The sequence below is a fragment of the Mobula hypostoma genome, chromosome 4 (genome assembly GCF_963921235.1).
Source record: "Mobula hypostoma chromosome 4, sMobHyp1.1, whole genome shotgun sequence".
Lineage (NCBI taxonomy): Eukaryota > Metazoa > Chordata > Chondrichthyes > Myliobatiformes > Myliobatidae > Mobula > Mobula hypostoma.
In genome coordinates this window covers 123,895,560-123,917,341 of record NC_086100.1, presented here as the reverse complement: position 1 = coordinate 123,917,341, position 21,782 = coordinate 123,895,560, and the positions used below count along the sequence as shown (strand labels likewise).

The 21,782-nt window shown below is 41.8% G+C and overlaps 1 protein-coding gene across 2 annotated transcripts in view; it reads right to left on the bottom strand.

Annotated features, from left to right (window-relative positions):
* arhgap10 (Rho GTPase activating protein 10) overlaps window positions 1-20,324 on the bottom strand; it is a 212,224-nt gene extending 191,900 nt beyond the window's left edge. For both annotated transcript variants that reach the window (XR_010017730.1, XM_063046452.1), the window contains exon 1: window positions 19,866-20,324. Coding sequence is in view for 1 of the 2 variants with exons in the window: in XM_063046452.1 (XP_062902522.1) it covers window positions 19,866-20,019 (154 nt within the window). In the remaining variant the exon portion in view is untranslated. The remainder of the gene's footprint in view (window positions 1-19,865) is intronic.
* Window positions 20,325-21,782: the final 1,458 nt, after the last annotated feature.

Below are 21,782 nucleotides of genomic sequence, written 5' to 3'. Positions count from 1 at the left end.
TCTGATGGGGGTGACAGCATCATCAGTCCGTGGACCCTGAACAATATAGTTAACTCTTAACTCAAGCAAGTAACACTATTATCAAATTATTGTAAGAATAAAACCAAACAAATGAAGCCCCATAGTTAAAATTAAAATTGCCTGCGCAGTTAAATTTGCAAAGTCCACTTCAAAACATGTGTGGACGCATGCCAGAACTGTAAGAGAACAAAGTCCCAGAGTCTCCCAGCAAGATCCTTGGCAATATTCTGTGCCTTAGAGGTTCCACACAAAAAAAGTAACCTATAGGAGTCTTTCAAGGTGTTCATAATAACCTCATGGCATGCTAATTTCTACCTCCTTTGCTCTTTCAGTTGATAAGCAATCTGTGCTAAGCACTACCTTGAAGAAACATCAATGAAAATGCACATAGAGTGCAGTTTCTCTTCAATAAGAGAAACCAACCACATTGCCAGGTTATTGATGTGTACAGCTTCCATACTAACTATGCAACAAATGATAACCAGGATTAATCCATCGAACATCATCCACACCATTCTTTCTGCTCCAGTTACATTTGTCCACAATAAGAATAGAAGTAATCAGCATGGCCCACACTACATATAAAAGGCATGATCAGGGTGCCATTTAGCAACCACCAGATTACTAAAAGGAATATCTCAAATTTATCCAGATAACCAAACAGTGCTATGGGCTATCATCAGGATCAGAACTGTGCTTTACCACAAATTTACAACTTTGAGGTTCAGAATATCCCTTATTCTAGCATCGCCTTCAAATGACATGACCAACCCGGTTCAATGAGGAAAGCACAAGAACTAAGCCACCTTTCTCTTTGTAGGGATAAATGTAAAGTTAGCCCGAAGTAGTTCAGCTGGAGCCATGGATAGTGTTGGAGTGTTCACTAGAATTAGGTTTTTATTAGGCACAACTTTTGCTATATCCTTTGTATCCAGGCAATTCCTGATACCACAAGGAGTAAATTAACTTGGTCGAAGATTTGGATCTGTGACTGGGAACAGATAGGACACAGTAGTGCACTGTAGAAGCATGGGAGCAAACAGAAAAGGACTTGCTGCTTCAGGCTGAAGATTAATGTATACTGCACAATTGTGAGGTGGGAGGAAATGGGAGCACCCAAGAGGAAACACATATTGTCACAGGAAGGTGGTGCAAGCTCCACACAGATGACAATAGAGTTCAGGATTAAATGTGGATGACGCAGCTGTTCTAGCGGCTGTACCACTGACCTGTTCTTAGGACTGAGCTTATCTCTCAGTGCTTTATGACCTTGAAGCAAAATGATCACACAAATTCAATGAAAAATACAAGAACGCGTCAGCAGCAGTGTAAGCATATAGTTGAAATGAAATCACCAGACATAACCATGTGATATTAAATAGCAGAAGCAGTATGCAAAAGAAAAGAGTTAAGCAAGCCATAACCAATGATCAGATCAAAGTATCAGTAAGGATTTGCTTACAGGAGGACCAGTTACTTCTACCAAAACCATAATGGACAGTTGTCTCCCAACAAAGCTACAGCAGCACGGAGAATGGGATATTTACAAAGGCTCCTGTGATTAATAAATACATAATTATCCACATCCATTCATAAGTCAAAGCAGGAGGTCTGAAGAGCTTTCATCTGATTTCTGTGATTGGCTTGCTTGACTCTTATCCTTCCTGGATACAGACCCAGTCATGCTAATAAAGATATACAGTATATCTACATTAAGATGAGTTGTGACTTGGGAGAACCTCCAGGTAGCAATATTCCTATTAGCCTGTTGCTCTGGTATTAACTGGTCAAAATAACAGATTTGAAAGGTGGTATCAGATCAGTATTGTGAAGTGACTGCAGTGGATTTTAAGGATGCTACCTTCCATGGCTGCGGGTTGCCAGTGATGGAGGGAGTATGAGCATTCAAATTCAGAGCAGAAATGGCCTATTCCTGCCCAAAATTCAAATATTCATACATAGATTTAATATTAAACATCAAGTTGTCCGTCAAGGCCTTTATGATAGCATTACAAAATGAGAGGCCTAGCTACATCAATACTAACAACAATGCAAACAGAACAATTGACTTTTCAAGCACCTCTTCAGCATTAGAGAAAGAAACACTGGGATGGGGTAGGCAAAATGAATTAAGTTCATGTCACTGATTATTATCACCATCCAAAAGAATACTGAGGACCAGAAGCAAAAGCCTGTTAAATTGATTTATTATCGTTACAAATACCGAAGCATAGTGAAAAACTTATCTTGCATTCTGTTCATACATATCAACTCATTACAACAGTGCAACGAGGTAGCACAATGTAAAATAATAAAATAATGCAGAATAAACTATTACAGTTACAGAGAAAGTGCAGTGCAGGTAGACAATAAGATGCAGGGTTATAATGAGGTAGATTGTGAGGTCAAGAGTCCATCTTATCTTTTGTTTTGCTGACATTGAGGGTAAAGTTGTTGTGATACCATGTAATTAGGCTCTTTATCTCCCATTTGTACTGTGAGTCATCATTATTTGGGACGTCATTGTTATAGTGGTGTTACCTACAGATTGTCATTCAGTTGCCTTACTTGAAACAGAATTAACCCAATAAAGCATAGTTTAAAAACCTGCCAAAAGATTACTAAGATAATTTGACAATGATGATTCAGTCATTACTAACTTATCAAATTGAAAGATTTATGGTGTAATCATCTTAACAGCTACATGATTTGTCACATCCTGAAGTAACAACTACTCACAACAGTCTACCTGGTTTGGGTTTTACCAACGTTTCTCAGAGTTCCAGTGCGAGAGCATGATGGGAACAGCATCTATAACTCCAAACATTTTAAGATATCTTTGAATAAAGACAAGTAAGAAAGTACTAAATTGGGGGAAGGCTAATTATATCAGCTTAAGACAGCGGCTAGGAAGAGTAGACTGGGAACGGCTGTTATTGAGCAAGTCCATATCTGAAACATGGGAGTCATTTAAGGGGCAGTTGGTTAGATTTCAGGACCAACATGTTCCTGAAGAAAGACAAGGCTTAGGAACCTTGGATGATGAGAGGTTTTATAAATTAGGAAACTAAATATGGACAGGGCCTTGCAGAATATAAAGGAAGCAGGGAAAGAACTTAAGCAGGAAATGTCCTTGGCAAGTAGGATTGAGGAGAATCTCAATGCATTTACATTTTTAAAAAGCAAGGGAGAGGATAAGACCACCCAATAATGACTGAGGGAATTTATGCCCAGAGACAGAAATAGTGGACGAGATAGCAAGTGACTACCACATCAATTTTACCAAAGAGGACATGAAGAGAGGAGTATGTTGGTTTTCTAGGGGAATATTAAGATCAAGGAGCTGATGGTATTGGGTCACTTGAAGACCATTATGGTAGATAATTCCCAAAAGGCCTGATAGGATCTATCCCAAGTTACTGAGAGAAGCAAGATCCTAAAAGAGTGGGGAATGGCCAGTACAATTTCTTTGCTTTAGTGGGCAACGGGGGACAAACCAGGAGGTTATAGGCCAGCGAGCCTTGCATCAGTGCAAGGAAATTATTGAAGATTCTTAGCAACAGGATTTACTCATATCTGGAAAAGCATGGACTTATTAAGGAGAGGCAGCATGACTTTGTCCCACTGAGGCAAGGCATAAGATGTTAAATTCATGGACCAATGTAAAGCCTTTGCCACGATCCTTCGGTAGGCTGACCCAAAAGATTAAGGCATGTGGGATTCAAGGGCTCTTAGTAGATTGGATTCAAGATTAACTTGGCCACTGAAGATAGAGGTTAATGGTGCAGAGATATTATTCTGACTGTTCTACTCTGTGACCAGTGTGTTCTACAGGGATCTGTCCATGGACTATAAATAAAGCATCATCATGTGCCGTGTTGTATGACATAGGCAATCATGGTCCCATGATCACGACTGTTCTTGGCAAAGCTTTCTACAGAAATGATTTGCCACTGCCTTCTTCTGGGCAGTGTCTTTACAAGACAGGTGCCCCAGCCATTATCAATACTCCTCAGAGATTGTCTGCCTAGTGTCACTGGTTAAATAACCTGGACTTGGAAAATGCACCAGCTGCCTGAACAGCCAACCCCCAACTGCTCCCGTGGCCTCACGTGACCCTGAGAAGGTCCCAAGGGTGACCTGCAGGCTAATGGAGGAAAGGAGCACCTAACACCTCCTTTGGTAGAGACCTATCTCCACCCTGCCACTCTATATAAAGTACAGGGTTTGGTTATGGCACAAAAATTGGTGGGGGAAGGTTGTCAAAGTATTCAGCTGGATACAGATCAGGGAAATATGGCAGAAAAATGGCAAATGGATTTTAATCCAGACAAGTATTAGAAGTTAAACCAGAGCAGGACATTCACAGTGTATGATAAAGTCCTGGGGACGGTTTACAGAACAGAAAGGCCTAGAGGTACAAGTACATAGCTCCCTAAAGGTGGTTACACTGGGATGCAGGACAGGGAAAGCAGCATCAGACATGTTTGCCTTCATCAGTCAGAGCACTATGCACAGAAGATGGGAGCTCACCTGCAGAATTGTTTGCATTTCTGGTCACTATGTTAAAGGAAGGATGTGATGCCGTGAAAACTAACAAGTATGTTGCCCGGACTGGAGCACCTCAATTATCAGGAGGGAGTGGATAGGTCAACACCGTATTCCCATGAGCAAAGGAGGCTGACAGGTGACCATAGAGGTGTAAAATATATCATGGGGGAATGATGGATAATTTTGATGGCCATAGTCTTTCTCCCAAGGTAGGGGAGTCTAAAACAAGGGGGATATTGATTTAAAGGGAGAGGGGAAAGATTTAAAAGGAACAGAAGGGGAGCACAACCTCATTCTTCTGGGTAGCCTCCAACCCAACCTGATAATTTCAACCCCCTCCTGCTTCTCTTTTTTTTCCATTCCCAATTCTGGCTCCCCTCTTTCCTTTCTCTTCTCCTCACCCTCCTATCATCTCCGCCTGGCACCCCTCTTCCTTCCCTTTCTCCCATGCCCCACTTGTCTCTCTGATTGGATTCCTTCTTTGTTCAGCCTTTTACATTTTCCTCCTGTCACTCCCAGCTTCTCACTTCATCCCACCTACCCATTTACCTTCCCCCTCACCTAGCTTCACCCAACACCTACCAGTTTGTATTCCTTCCCTGCCCACCCCACCCCGGCCCCAGCTTATTTTGGCTTTTTCCCCCTTCCTATCTAGTCCTGAGGATAAGTTTCAGCTTGAAAGGTCAAGTGTTTATTGCCCTCCTTAGATGCTGCCTGCCCTGCCTGAGTTCCTCCAGCATTTTGTGAATGATAAAGAAACCGAGGAATAGGTTTTTCCATCCGAGGATGGTGGTTATATGGAATGAGCTGCTGCCAGGGAGGTTGTAGCAATAGATACAACTACAACATTCAAAAGACATTTGGCAGGTACCTAGGTTGGAAATATTTACAGGAATATGGGCCAAACAGAGAAATGGGACTAGCATGGGTGAGTTGGGCTGATACACCTGTTCCCATGCTACACAACCATCACTCTGAGTGAGGTACTGGACTTTGGAAGTCAGATCCTTAGGTGCATTGATAACCAGATAGATCATGGACGCAAGCTTCCCCTCCCTTTTAACAGCACAAGTGGATCGGGTAGTAAAAGCAGTATACGGCAAACTTGCCTCTATCGGTCAGGGTGTAAAAATTGGCAAGTCATGTTGCTGCTGTATAAGACATGTAGAGTATCGTCATGCGTTGTGTCACCACATTGCAGGGAGCACTTAAAGAGGGTCCAAGTGTTCACCAGGACGTTACCTGCATTGGGGAATATCAACTGCAAGGAGAGGCTGGACAAATCTGGATTGGTTTCTCTGAAGCATTAGGAGACTGAAAGGCACCCTGACAGAAATATATAAAATTATGAGAGGTGAAGATATCAAATACTAGAGGGCACAAATTTAAGCTGATGAGTGTAAAGTTTGAAAAAGATTTGCAAAACAATTTTTTTTAAATACACATTGAATGGTAGGTGCTTAGAACATGCTGTCAGGAGAGATGGTGAAAGTAGTTAAGATATATGAGACATTTAGACAGGCCCGTGAACATGCAGAAATGGAAAGATACAGAACATAGTTTAAATTGGCATGATCAGCACAGACATCATGGTCCAAACATTTTGTTCCTGTGTCGTATGTGTTTATATTCTCACTTACAATCTAAAAAAGGATACAAGACCTGAATACCCAAGTGGCAGCAGATATCCTCTACATTATAAATTAGGTTTGATCCCAAAGAGTACAAATATGTTAAGGTCCTTATGTAAATATGTAAAGATTTCATATTGTTATTAAATGAATTTAAATTTCAGAGGAATACAATTAGATAGGTACTCAGGAAAACTACTGTATCCACACCATGCCCAACTGAAATCACTCCCCCTCAATGTTGCCAGAAACCATCCAGTTCTTGTTCCACTCTTTGTGCCAATAATTCTTTCTAAAGAGTTCAGAGTGAAAAAGGTTCCTTGGACATTTCTTATTTCCTTCTATTATTCTTAGGTTTAAATTCTGCAACTGGAAAGGGTTTCTTGGATCAAGAATTCAGATCACAACCAGCACCTTTTGAAAGACAATTAGAGTAGGCATTAAATGTTGGGTCTTGCCAGCAATATTTTTTCTTTGGAATACAAGTAAGCAATTAGTCTAAATGTTCACAATTCTGAAAACTTTCTTTGAAACATCTTCATAGAATCAATCTACACTCATGCAAAATCCCTACAAAAGTTGGAATCAATCACACATCCTTTTAAATACTCTTTCCTGTTTCTCCTCTTCGATACAGTGAAATCAAAATTAAATGCAATTCTCCAGATGTTGTCCCACAGGAGTCATATGGAGATTACAAATAACCCTCTCATGTTGTCAAAAATGCTGTTATAAAATCTGTCAAAGGTTTTTAAATCACATCCAATAAAGCAATTTAGATCTCACCTACTCAGATACCATGACTAGATTTAGCACAAAGTCTACCTTCCTACTTCTCAGAAACATAGGCCAATGTTTTCTCAGATTATCTCTTCACCCATTGTTTGAGCCTGTTAAAACTAGAGTGTGCCATTTACCAATGCTCAAAATATGATACATCATTAAAACCCACACACTTCCTGCCTATAACACAGGCACTTGTATTTCACCGCTACACTAACCCATACTTCACTTGATCTGCCAGCACAGCATTCAAAATGACTTTTTGTGCAACATTCACACCCACTTTGAGTCTCTGTTGCTAATCCAAAGCAGCTGCTTCAAAATGCTTTTTTAACAGAACACATCTTCTGCAACAAAACAGCTAGAAATTGAATATTCTCCCCCAATTATACAAGCATACTTGTATAATTTAACCAGAGTAAAAAAATCAGATTCTAGACCCAAGTGATCATTATTACAAAGGGCCAAGGTACAATTTGTCTCAACCACTTGGAAGTAACATTGCACAGCTCACTGTCACCACATCTCTGTCGGTACTAGTTTTGTAAACCAGTCAAAATGTTAGTTCGCTCAAGGGGCAGCAATGGCAGTCAGTGGAGTGGATTGCTTTGCTCCTCCTGTGTGACAATAGCAATACCTAAATCAGGCTGTTGTTTACTGACTGCAGCTTAGCGTTCAACACAATCATACTCTCAATTCTAATCAACAAGTCCCAGACCCTGGGACACTGTACCTCTGCAACTAGATCCTCGACTACCTCACTGGGAGACCACAATCTACGTGGATCAAAAATAACATCTTCTCCTCGCTGACAATTGACACTGGCGCACCCTAAGGATGTGTGCTTAGACTACTCATCTACCTTCTCTACACCCACGATTGTGTGGCTAGGCCCTGCTCAAATACATTCTATAAGTTTGCCGATGACACAACTATCGTTGGCAGAATTTCAGATGATGAGGCAGCGTACAGGAATGAATGATGTTGGTTGAGTGGTGGTGCAGCAACAAACCTGCACTCAACAATAGTAAGGTGTTGAATTGATTGTAGACTTCAGGAAGGGGAAGTCGAGGGAACACATCCAGTCCTCAACGAGGGATCAGAAGTGGAAAGGGCGAGCAGCTTCAAAATTCCTGGGTGTCAACATCCCAGGCCCAACATATTGATGTAATTACAAAGAAGGCACAACAGTGGCTATACTTCATTAGGAGTCTGAAGAAAAGTATACTCTCCACGGTATACTCTCCACATACAGATATACGTGGAGAGTATTCTAACTGATTGCATCACTCTCTGGTATGAAAGGGCAACTGTACGGGATCAGAAAAGGCTGCAGAACGATGTAAACTCTGCCACATCCATCATGGGCACCAGTCTCACCAGCATCCAGAATACCTCAAAAAGGCAGCATCCATCATTAAGATCGCACATCACCCAGGACATGACCTCTTCTCATTGCTAGCATCAAGATGATGGCCCACAGGAGCCTGAAGACACACACTCAACATTTCAGAAACAGCTTCTTCCCCTCCACCATCAGATTTCTAAATGGAAAATGAATCCATAAACACCAGTTCACTTTTTCCCCTCTTTTTGCACTGCGTATTTAATTTTTTTAATATATACTTCTTACTGTAATTTATAGTTTTATTATGAATTGCAGTGTTCTGCTGCTGCAAAGCAATATATTTCACAACATATGCTAGTGATATTAAACCTGATTCTGATGTGGGAGATTCAGAGAGAGTTCAAGTGTTCCTGACAATGGCATCTGCAAGAAACGTGTGCAGATGTGGCTCCTCTCAGACTGCTTTGAGTGGTTGGTGGTTGCTGCAGCAGCTGAACTCACTGAGGAGCATACAGGAGGCAGAATGTTATCGAGAGGAGTTTCAGGGACGTGAAGGCGGTCACAGTCTGATAAATAGCAACTGCCAGAATAGACAGCAAGTGCAGAAGTTTTCTGCAGCTGTTCCCCTCTCAAACAAGTACCCTTTTGGATACTGTTGTGGGGGAGGGGGTGGGGAAGAAGAAGGAAATAGCCTCTCAGGGGAAAGTGACACCACGACTAGAAGCAACTGTTATTGGGTATATCCAGATATGACATACAGGATTTATTTGAAAGCCATCTGGGTAGGATATTGCAGGGCAAATGGTATTGGACCATAGCATAAAAAAAGGTTGGGAACCCCTATTCTAGGGCATGCTAATATCAAGAAGAAAGCTGTTGGAACTTTCATGAGGCCTCGTTTGGAGTACTGTATCCAGTTCTGGTCACTGTACCACAAGAACAACATGAAGGCTTTGGAGAGGGTACAGAAGTAGTTCTCCAGGATATTGCTTAGACTCGAGAGCATTAGCTATAGAAGAGAGGTTGGACAAACTTGGATTGTTTTCACTAGAATGTCAAAGGCCAAGGGGTAACCTGACAGAAATATATAAAATTACAAGAGGTATAGATAGGGTGAATAACCAAAGTCATTTTCTCAAGATTGGACAGGCCAAATATTAGGAAGACACAGGTTTAAAGTGGGAGAAGAAGTGTTTAAAGGAGATTCACAAAGCAGATTTTATTTTTAAAAACAGAGAGTGGTGGATGCCTGGAACACACTGCCAGGGCACGTGGTGAAAGCAGACACAACAGCAACATCTAATAGGCATTTAGACAGACACACAAACAGGTAGGAATAGAGGAATGCACACCACGTACAGGCAGATAGGGTTAGTTTTGATTGGCCACCTTGGTTGGCACAGACACTGGGAGCCAAGTGGCCTGTTCTGTAATAGGTTCAAGTCTGACTCCAAAGACACGTTCAAAAACATGTTTTTAGAGTCAGATCCGAACCTATCACATGCAGCAGGCTGCAATCAGTGCAAGAGGTTGTTCATTGATGACACAGAGTAAGGTTTAAAAAGAGCTCAGGTGCTTTCGGGGGTTTTCAGCAGACTGCAATCATAACAATCTATTAGGCACTCAGCAAGGGCCAATAAAAAGCAGCAAGGTGTAAGTAGAAGGGCCATTGTGTGAGTGTACAATGTTAAGCCTGATTTATACTTCCGCGTCAACGCGACGCCGTAAGTACGGCGTCGCCGCAAACCCTGCGCAAAGCCAACGAGGATCCCTACGCCACAGCCTGCATTGCTGCGACGTGCACCTCTCCCAAAACATAACCGCGCATCACGGCAACGCAGACCACAACAGCTGTGATTGGTCCGCTTGGTCGCATCGCATTTCATCCTATGCTGCAATAGCTTCCCATCGGGCGACTGAAGGGCGGGGAAGGAACTCTGGCTGCAATGCTTTCCATAAAGCTTTACAGACCTCCAAAATTATGGAGGACACATTTCACTTTTACGAAAACAGACGCTAGCTTCTTGTTTACCCCAAGAAAGACTACCATGACCATGAAGCCTTGCACGGGCAGGTGTGTGCGCATGCATGACATGCGCGAATTGCAGAGCGACGCAGACACACCAACGCACAAGTATAAATGCTCACAATGTGCGTAAGTCATTTGCGTAGGTTACGGCGTCAAGTTGACACAGAAGTATAAATCAGGCTTTAGTGTGAGCAGGCTTTGGCTCAACAAGCTTGGGCAGTTTTTTTTCTCTGTTAGTACAAAGCTAGTGCGCTGAGAATGGGTCCAGAGTTAGTGGTCTGTTCCTCGTGGGAACTTTCGGAGATCTCCAGACTCCCAGATAACTACATCCGTAAGAAGTACACCAAGCTGTAGCTCCTTAGAGACAGTGTTAAGGTACTGAAGCTGCAACTGCATGACCTTCAGCTCATATGGAAAATGAGGAAATGATAAGATAGATAAGAGCTACAGGAAGGTAGTCACCCCTAAGTTGCAGGTAACTGGGTGATTGGCAGAAGAGGGAAAGGAAAAGGCAAAAAGTGCAGAGTACCCATGTGGCCACCCCCCCTCAATAATAAGTATGCTGCTTTGGATAACGTTGGAGGAGATTACCGACTGGGGGAAGCTGCAGTGACAGGGGATTTTATAATTAGAGGATGTGAAGGGGACACTCAGATGATATGTTGCCTCTCAGGAATGTCTTGGATTGGGTCCACAGCATTCTAAAGGAGGAGGATGAACAGCTGGAAGTCATGGTGTTACAGAAAATATAGGGAGAAAGGTAGAAAGCAGAAAAGCAAGACCTCCAGGGAAATAATCTCTGGATTTCTGCCTGTGTCACATGCCTGTGAGGGCAAGAATAGGATGATTTGGCAGATGAATGCGTTGCTGAAGAATTGGTGCAGGGGCAGGGTTTCAGATTTCTGGATCACTGGGATCTCTTCTGGAGAAGGTTCTGACCTGTTCAAAAACGACAGGTTACACCAGAACCCAAAGGGAATGGATATCCTTGTGGCAGGTTTGCTAGAGCTGTGGGGAGCATTTAAACTAATTTGGCAGGGGGTGGGAACCAGAGTAATAGGGCTGAGATTGGGGCAGTAGGTATACAACTAGGTGTAGTGTATAGTGAGACTGTAAGAAAGGACAGACAGATGATAGGGCAAAATTGCAGTCAGTGAGATGAGCTAAAGTATAACAGAGGCCAAATTGATAAGGGTGATGAATACAGGACTGAAGGTGTTATATTTGAATGCACACAATATACGAAATAAGGTAGATGATCTTGTAGCACAGTTAGAGATTGGCAAGTATACTGTTGTGGGTATAGCTGAGTTGTGGCTCTGCTGGTAAAAATGAAATCAAGTCCTTAGATGGAGGTGACATAGGACTGTAAGATATAGAATCCTTGTCGATAGAGTTCAGAAACTGCAAGGGTAAAAAGACCCTAATGGAAGTTATATACAGGCCTCCGAACAATATCCAGGATACGGGCTACAAACTATAATGGGAGATAGAAAAGGCATGATAAAGGGCAATGTTGCGATAGTCATGGGGGGATTTCAATATGGAGATGATCGGAAAAATCATGTTGGTACTGGATCCCAAGAGAGGGAATTTGTCAAATGCCAAGGAGATGGCTTTTTTAGAGCAGCTTATGGTTGTGGTTGAGCCCACAAGAGGAAAGGCAATTCTTGATTGGGTGTTTTGCTTGAACAATTTAAATGCTGGCACAGATGTCAGGAACAGAGATAATGGTTGGCTGATTTCACTCACTCTCTCACGAATGTTCATCCTTTTCTCTGCAGGGCTGAGGCTGTCAACTGATCCGACGACTCTGCATTTTTGTCCTGCTGGTGAAACGAGCCGGGACCGAGACTTGGGCCTACTTCGGATGCTCCGGAAAGCTGTTGACTTGCTTCTATTGTTTGAATGATTTATGGGTTTTTCCCCTTTTTTCCTTGCACAGTGATTTTAGGCCTTTCTTTTTTTAAAAATTGGGTTATACGGGTTTCTTGCTTTGTGGCAGACAAATCTCAAGGTGTATAATTTATACATTCTTTGATAATAAATGTGCTTTGAATCTTTGATTAGGGAGCTGAAGTTAAAGGAACCCTTTGGAGGCAGTGATTAAAATAGCACAGAATTCACCCTGCAGTTTGAGAAGGAACTAAAATTGGATGTATCAGCATTACAGTGGAATAAAGTGAATTACAGAGGCATGAGAGTGGCCAAAGTGGATTGGAAGAGGACACTAGCAGAGCCGACAATAGACAACAATGGTGGGAATGTCTGTGAGCAATTCGGAAAGCGCAAAAAAAATACATTCCAAAGGAATGTATCTGACAAGAGAAGTCAAAGACAGCAAAAGAGGTGTCACATAATTTAGCAAAAATTAGTGGGAAGCATAGAGGATAAGGAAGCTTTTAAAAACCAACAGAAAGCAACTAAAAAAGCCATAAAGAGCAAAAAGATGAACTATGAAGGTAAGCTAGCCAAAAATATACAAGAGGATATCAAAATTTTTTTATTCTGCTATATAAAAAGAGACGAGTGGATATCGCATTGCTGGAAAATGATGCTAACACTAGCAGCAACACACATAAAAGTTGCTGGTGAACGCAGCAGGGCAGGCAGCATCTCTAGGAAGAGGTACAGTCAACGTTTCGGGCCGAGACCCTTTGTCAGGACAGACTTTTATGTGTGTTGCTTGAAATTCCAGCATCTGCAGATTTCCTCGTGTTTGCGTTTTTAAATATTAACACAAGCAGAATGCCAGAAATGCAGGGAGCAAAAGTGAGTGCAGTTGCTATTACTAAGGTGAAGATGCTTGGGAAGCTGAAGGTCGGCAAGTCACATGGACCAGGCACATTACACCCCAGGGTTCTGAAGGAGGTAACTGAAGAGATTATGGTGACATTAACAATAACTTTTCAAGAATTGCTAGATTTTGGAATGGCTCTGGAAGACTGGAAAATTGTAAATGTCACTCCACTCTTTAAGAAAGGAGGGGAGCAGAAAGAAAAAAAAATATAGGCAAGTTAGCTTGACTTCAGCGGTTGGGAAGATGTTGGGAGTCCATTATTAAAGATGAGGTTTCAGGGTACTTGGAGGCACGTGACAAAATAGACCAAAATCAGCAAACCCTAACCCTAACCCTTAAGGGGAACTATTGCCTGACAAATCTGTCAGAATTCTTTGAGGAAATAACAGGGAAGGTAGACAAAGGACAGTCAGTGGGTGTTGTTCATATGGATATTCAGAAGGTCTTTGACAAGTTGTCACACACGAGGCTGCTTAACAAGGTAAGAGCGCAAAAAAGTCAAAGTAAAAGGAGCTTTTTTCTGGTTGGCTGCCAGTGACTAGTGGTGTGCCACAGGGTTTGGTTTGGGACCACTTCTTTTCATGTTAAAAGTATGTCAACGATTTAGATGAAGGAATTAATAGCTTTGGGGCCAACTTTCCAGACGAAATGAAGACAGGTGCAGGGGAGGTAATGCCGGGGAAGAAGAGTGTCTGCAGAAAGACTTAAGACAGATTGGGAGAGTCGGCATAAAAATAACAGATGGAACATATCATATGGAAGTGCATGATTGTGCACTTTGGTAGAAGAAATACAGGCATGGACTATTTTTTAAATGGGGAGAAAATTCAAAAATCAGAGGTGCAAAAGGACTTGCGAGTCCTCCTGCAGGATTCCCTAAAGGTTAATTTGCGGGTTAAGTCGATGGGATGTACAGGAAATGCACTGTTAGCATTCATTTCAAGATGACTAGAACACAACAATGTAATGCTGAAGCTTTATAGGGCATAATTGAAGTACTTTGAGCTGTTTTGGGGTCCTTATCGCAGAAAACATGTGTTGGCATTGGAGTAGGTCCACAGAGGGTTCATGACAATGATTCCAGGAATGAAAGAGTTAAGATATGGAGAACATTTGAAGGCTCTGGGCCTGTACTCGCTGAAGTTTAGAAGAATTTGGGGGGGGGGAGGAGGAAATATCATTGAAACTTATCGAATATTGAAAACCCTAGACAGTGTGTTTGTAGAGAGGATGCTTCCTACCGTGGGGATTCTAGGACCAGTGGGCACAGCCTCAAAATTGAGGGACACTCAGTTTGAACAAGGATGAGAAAAAAAAATTTATTTAGTCAGAAGGTCGCAAATCTATGGACTTCATTGCACAAATGGCTGTATTGGATATATTTAAGGCACAGAGTTTGGTAAGTTCTTGATTAATCAGGGCATCAAAGGTTACAGAGAAGGCAGATGAATGGGGTTGAGAGGGGTAATAAGTCAGCAATGATGGAATGACAGAGCGTATTGAATGGGCTGAATGGCCTAATTCTGCTTCTGTATCTTATGGTCTTATAAAATCTCCAGTACTAAATCAATGGTCAACTGCATCATAAAATGTTCTGCTTTTGAAAGAGATGATAGATTTGTGCCTGCTAATACTTAACTTTTTATTGCAGAATATTTGATTAACTAAAATGTGATCTGTTAAAATCCTCCGACTGACATAATGGGATATGATTACAGCATTATAATCAATGCACTATTTCCTCCACAAATGATATAATTTAATATAATTTCATTACTGCAAAATATTCATGATGACTCTGCTGATCATTTCCCGGATGTCAAATGCTTCACTTTAAGATGATCTTCCTGGGTAGTGTTTCTGCTCGAAGACCAACTTGAACCAATTTATAATTCTCTAAAGAAACTTTACCCTAATGACTACTTTGGTACTAGCTCTTCAAGTTATTCCAAACAGTACATCATTATTCCAAGCAATTTACTCTCCAGCAATATTCAGTCAGTTTCTGGCCACTTTGGGTTCTTTTTCTCTGGCCTCTCACCTTAATGTCAAATGGAGACACCAGAAACATTTTCCTCTCCCCTACTTTACATTATTTTGAAGGAACCGCTCACTTTGCATCTGCATCATTTGTTCTTCCATCACCACCAACTACTCCCCTGCTCACAGCACCTATCCATGCAACATCTGGCTTTCAAAACAAAAAAAAACAACTTTATTCTTTCATACTTCTTCCAACATAATGTATTGTATCACTACACAAAATGTAGTTTACTCTTCATTGGAAAAAACAAACAATTGCATGACTGTTTTGCAGAACACCTTTGTTCTGAGTACCAAGAGTATCCAGCTATTTTTTCAAATTTTCTATTCCACTCCATTTTTGATTGATCTATGACTGCCTGTGCTCTTCCAGTAAGCTTAAGACATCCCACCCTCCAAAAAACTCATTTCAGGGAGGTAGTACCCCCGCCCCAGTCGATCTCCAATGGTGTATGTAATACTTGGTTTAGTGATTTTGTCTAATCTGTAAACCAAGTTGGGTATATGCAGAAAATGAGACATTAAAATATGTACTTATATATTATGTTTATTCTATTACAACTTTAAGCAAGTCTATAGGGAGCTTGGCCTCATCACGTAGGACATCAATAGAGTAGTTCCTTAGCAGCTAGCCAGCTAGTTTAAATAACATTAGCTACACTAATGAATGAATGACAGCTGTTAAACTCACCTCAACATGTCTTTTACATTTTAACCCACTGTGGGCAATAGAAAAGTCACTGTTGCAAACAGTGCAGTGAGCAACACTTATTATTTTTGAGGTTGACTATAAACCCCACCCACAGAGAAAACTGATTGGCCTCTCTTTGTGTTGAATAGACCTATTAGGATGCTTGCTCTCACTCTGCCTCTCAAAAAAAAAATCAATTTCCAGTATATTGTACATAATTTCTGGGCATCAGGGAGCTGCTATCAATATGCAGGAGACTCCAGGAACTTCTGGGAGAGGTGGGATGTCTGAAGATTCCACATGAGATTGAGAAACGGTACTTTCTTTTCTATATGGAAAGATCTCAACTGCTAAGACTCAACATGAATTCCAGCAACTTTGGGTAACATAGTCAGAGACATCACCATTTTGTACTGGATAAGCTTAGCCCATCCAGAGCAAAAATGAGGGCACTGTAAAGATTCTCAGTAACTAGTGGAACATTTCAATTAGCAGCACTGTTAAGTGCAGCCTCTGGAAAATGTCTACATGAGGTGTTAAAATTGAAGGATGGGGAGTGACTGCAGATGAAAGATCAAATAATATCATTAAAATCTAAAATTTACAATGGATTAAGTATTTATCAACATCAGCACAGAATCAGCACCTTCAATGGAGATGCAAAACTATTTCCAATGAAGTAATTAATTCATATTTGTCAACTAATACTTTCATTTGTATGCCAATGAAATTTCCACAGATCACAGAGACTGGCAAAGGACCTTTACAGATTAAAGGTTCATTCTTTTGTATGCTTCGGTGACAGAGTCAACACAGGCATGTAGCTCGGCCCCCAAATGTGTGCAAGAGCCATCTGCATAGTGCAGCACGTTGAGTAAGGCTGAGAGGACATATGAAAGTCCTGAAGTACAGAAATATAGACCGAACAATTCCCTACAACTCCTCCAGATTAGATCCACTCCTGCAGGAAACAATTTGGAGGCAGAGATGAAGTGTAACTTTGCAATGATAAATGTTAAAGAAAGTGTGTGAGAATGAGACAGCCTTGCATGACACTGATCTGTGCTGAGATTGGCTCCACTGGTCAGCATCACAGCTCACATGCCTTCAAGAAACAAGCAAATGAGGAGATGAATCTCTACAGGCAGCTAAGTTTAAGAACGATTCTCCATCGTCCTCACAATAGGTAGAGTGGTCAATACCATTCCTTACATTTATCTTTGGAGTTTTTGCACAGTAAAGATCATCTCAATTGTGAGATGGGTGGAATCCACACTACATTTGGGGAGTAGCTCTTCATCCACTATGAGGGCCAGTTAAGAAGAGCCCAGGCAGACTCTAAGAACACTCAGTTGTTGCCACAATTGGATCTGCCCATTCTTGAGGATGGTCATGAATAGAGCATCCAAGGTCCCCATTATTTCTTCCGCCTTACAGAGCTGGGTTATAAGTTTGTAACTGAAGTTCCACTCTGTTTAGCAGTAGGCACATGGTCAGGAGTGAAAACAGGATTTGACCAGAGTTTGCAGTGGGATGATTCTTAGTAAGGATAGAGTAATAGCTGAGAAGTTATTTGAAGTATCCCTTCCAGTAGGCACTCTGCTCCTCTGCCCTTGATATGTTTACCTCCATCGCTTGCACTCAGTCTGGGTATCTGGACCATATTTTTGTCCTTGACAAAACAGCCAAATCTGTCCAGCATAGATCTCTTGTGCTCCACCTAGCAGATGCTCTTTAATCATGGTTTTCTATTGAACCTTGACTGTCTGGTGGCTGTAGAGGTGGTGCTTTACTCCAAAGCACGGGGAGCATCCAAACCAGTAGTACATTGCATTTGTAATTAATTAGTTCCCAGTTCTTATCGAACCAGTCCTGAGACTCTTTGTACTTGTTTTATCATGGGGGATATCATGCAAGAGAAGCTTATTCATAGTTGATTCATCGTTCATAGTTGACCACTGTTGACCCTGTAAATATATTGTTCCTCTTCCACTTTACCCTTCCTTAACACACATTCATCACCACAGAACATGGGACTGCATTTTTTGTCCCATCAGCAAATGCTGGAATCTGAAGCAAAAAAATGCCACTGTTGGAACTCAGTGGGTCAGGCAACATCTATGGAAGAAAGTGGACAGTCAACTGTCTATTTCTTCCACAGATACTGTCTGCCCACTGAGTTCTTCCAGATGCTTTTTTTGGGGCAAGTAATCGCCGAAGTCAGACTGGCACATTTTCTGTACTATTTTTATTCATTTTGGGATTCACCATGTGCTCACAGTCTCCAATGTAACAGATCCCAAGGTCTCTTGCAGCATAATACTTCTTCCTTCCTCATTCTGGAAAACCACTAAACAAAAAAAAAAAAAAAAAAAAAAAAAAATTTGCTTATACTAAAGCTAGTAGACCAATGCAAAATTCAGGGAATAACCTTCTTGCTAGGGCCCTGCACACACACTCACAAAAGCAAAAAATAAAATAAAATAAATCTGAACTCCTACTGCTTTACACATCCTCTTTTTTTAGCATTCCTGGAAATAATCAGACTCCAGAAAAAATACAACTTCTAATATTTCTCTCAGATCCAGCTAGTGTAGGGCTTGGAAGGGCGAAATGCAGCTCAAACCTTTTAATGAAGTTAAAGTTTCAATGAACTTTGTACCCATCATAAAAACATTACATGATGCAAACTCTGGCAAATATTCAGTCCATGATGTACTCAAGTGAAACAACCTTTGCTACACCATAAAATATACTCATTGAGAATAACTAACTCTGCTAAGCCACTTATGTCTAGATTAGTAATGAACAAAATGAACCCAAAATGTAAAAGTTTGAGGGAATTAACAGTTTTAATACCTTTGAAAATATTGAACCACGTACAAGGATTTACAGCTCACCTGAAAAGTGGTGAAAAAGTGGTACTCACATCTTCTATTTACAGTGTGTTTGAGATGTAAAAATTACAAACTACTTCATGATATTAAAATTAAATAAAAATTGGCAACAAATTAGATAGGAGACATTAGAAAAAGTCATTAATAGCTAGATTTTAAAACAGTGAAAACAAACACTTTTTTGCTGAATGAAAATGAAAACATTTTTCACTGGGGAAACAGGGTGGTTATCTGGAAACATGATAACAATTGAGGCATCTCATTTTCCAAGACAAAAAAAAACAAGCAACAAGAAGTTTATCCCACCAACACAAGTGCTTATATGAAAGTCTCCTGAAATCAGTACTAAGATGACAATGACCAAAACTCTTTGGTTGTCTCAAACAATGAGTAATCCACGTGATATTGTTACATCAAGAGATATCTGCTTTACAGAGACAGTAATATCAAACAGTAAATTACAAAATAGTCACTGGAGTTTAAACAAGTTTCTCAGTTTGGGGAACAGAGTGGACATGTAGTGGAGTTTTTGGAAGAATCCCAGCGTATGCTGACGCTTGTTAAGATTTATCTTTCTTATTTTGATTAATGTCATGTCCTGTACTAACGCCCTCTCCTGCTTAAAAGAGTGGGGAGTGGCAGCTTCCCCAATATTTCACTATATTAAAAAAATCATTCTTGAGATGCACACTTCCAGTGAGAAAATACTTCCCCCTCAAACTCCGTCACCGAAAGAGCGTTAAAAAAATTAACGCGAAACCCGGACAGGAAATTTAGCAGCAATTGGAATGAACAGCGGCAATAGTTCTGTCAAGTGACAAACACTGATGCACACTTCGAACCCAGGGCTCTTTACACAAGCTCAGTCTCAAAATATGTTGCCCAACACCCTTTAAACTGACGGACGATAGCAAACAACCGTTGGGGATGTGAGAATGAAAACTTCATTCAACCAGAAAAAAAATATTGACAAATTCGTCCCCAGCAAGTTGCCTATGGGGAGCAGCGGTCTGCTCCCCAGCGCTCAAGGCCGCGGGCACCTGGAGCCCGCGCGGCCGAAACCTCACTTACTTTTCGTGGCTAAGACTAGCGCCTTCCCGTCCTTCAACAACTCCTTGATAAACTTATTCGTCTTCTCCAGCTCGGCTTCGTGCGCCCTCAGCCGCTCGCGAAAGTGGGGGCTCTCCACGTAGCAGTCACTGAACTCCAGCGGTTGCAGCCCCATAGCTTCCCGCGTTTTGTCAGGCCGGTGGGGGGGGGGTGTCGAGGAGAGGAGTAGGGTGAGGGTGGGGTGGGGGGGGTGGTCGTCCCACCAAGCAAATCCCGAACCTAGCGTAAACCAGCCAGAGATCTCCTCTGCAAGGGAAACTGTGAGGCGGGTAGGAGTTCCGATGCTGCACTGCTGGGGGGGTCCTGGACCCGGTGACAGAGAGCCAGCAAAGCCGGGCTTTGCCTCCCGAAGATTTCAGCTACAGCTACCCGCGGAGAGTGAGCTGAACACCCGGGAGAGGGCGGAGCCTGCGCTCTCCACTCCTCCCGCTCTCCCTACTCAATAAAACAAGCAGGGCACCTAGCAGAGACAATGCAAAAGTACACTGGGAACCGCGATTGTCAATGACTCACGTCTAAAACAAGCCCTGGACCATTTTTTTAAATTGCAGTTCTCAAAACGTCTATTTGAAAAAAAATTGTTGCGAATGACGTTCGAGTAAAGAATGCTAGATTGGATCCAACGTCGATTCAGTTAGTTGCTGCCAAGGGGGTGCTCGCTCTCAGTGGGTGGGGGCACACACCCTTAAATGAGGCGAGTTGAATCCGTCTCCCAAAGGAAACGAGACGATTTCGCTAATGTACTAAATGGTGTTTTTTTTTAAATCGCCCGTTAGTAGAGAACAGGACGACATCTCAACACGCCTCAATATCCAGGCTTACTTTAACAATTCAGATTACACTGGGAACCCAAAAACCAGATACCTCCGGCGTCTGGAGCTTTGCGAAAAGTTTAACATAATCACTATAAAGCACTTATCATAACAGTTAATGATGAAAGATCGTTCCTCGTTTCTTTTAGTGCAGGAAATCTCGTGAACCCGCTGGTGCGTTAGAACATGGTAAAAAGTATGGTGCTTCTTATATCTGATGTGACAGTGGTTTGCCAACCCGATTCGCCACCATCCATATATCCTTTACATTTTCCTTATTAAATCAAATATGTCCATCCTCAGCGGATATGGTGACCAGATGAGAACTCTTCCTCCTCCTCCGCGTTTAACAGTGTCCTCTCTCCTTGATACCACCAGTTAGAGATCATCAGATCGCTTTTGTAGAGAGGCATGTCAGGAACTGTAGAGTAGGCTTGTTCCCGAAGCAGAGCAGCAGAGTCCATTTATTTTAGCAGTAAACCACTCTTCACTCATTGACAGCAAAATAACAAGCTATGAGGGGCCACATAACAAGAGAGAACATAAACTAAACACAAGGTAAACTTTAGGCAAGAAGAGTGAAGACCAAGACACTGAATAGTTCAACAAATGAACATAGACCATGGCTGCGAACTGGGGCTAAATAGGCTGCTGGTTATGAGTCCAAAATGAGCAGCAGGTGAATCCTATTAGCTGGGTGGAGACTGGGAGGTGCCTGCAGAAGGAGGCCACACACAGGCTATTGCAAAATATTGCAAATCTACATGTGGAGAAAGTGCAGAGTAATAGAATCATAGAGAATTGCAGCACAGAAACAAGCTTTTTGGCCCATCTAGTCTGTGCTGTACCATTTAAATTGCCTACTCCCATCCTCTACCCTCCATACCTCTACCATCCATGTATCCATCTAAACTTCTCTTAAACATTGAAATCAAGCTTGTATGCACCACTTGTGCTGGCAGCTTGTTCCACACTCTCACAGCCCTCTGAGTGAAAAAGTTTCCCCCCATGTTCCCCTTAAACCTTTCACCTTTCACCCTTATCCCATGACCTCTAGTCGTAGTCC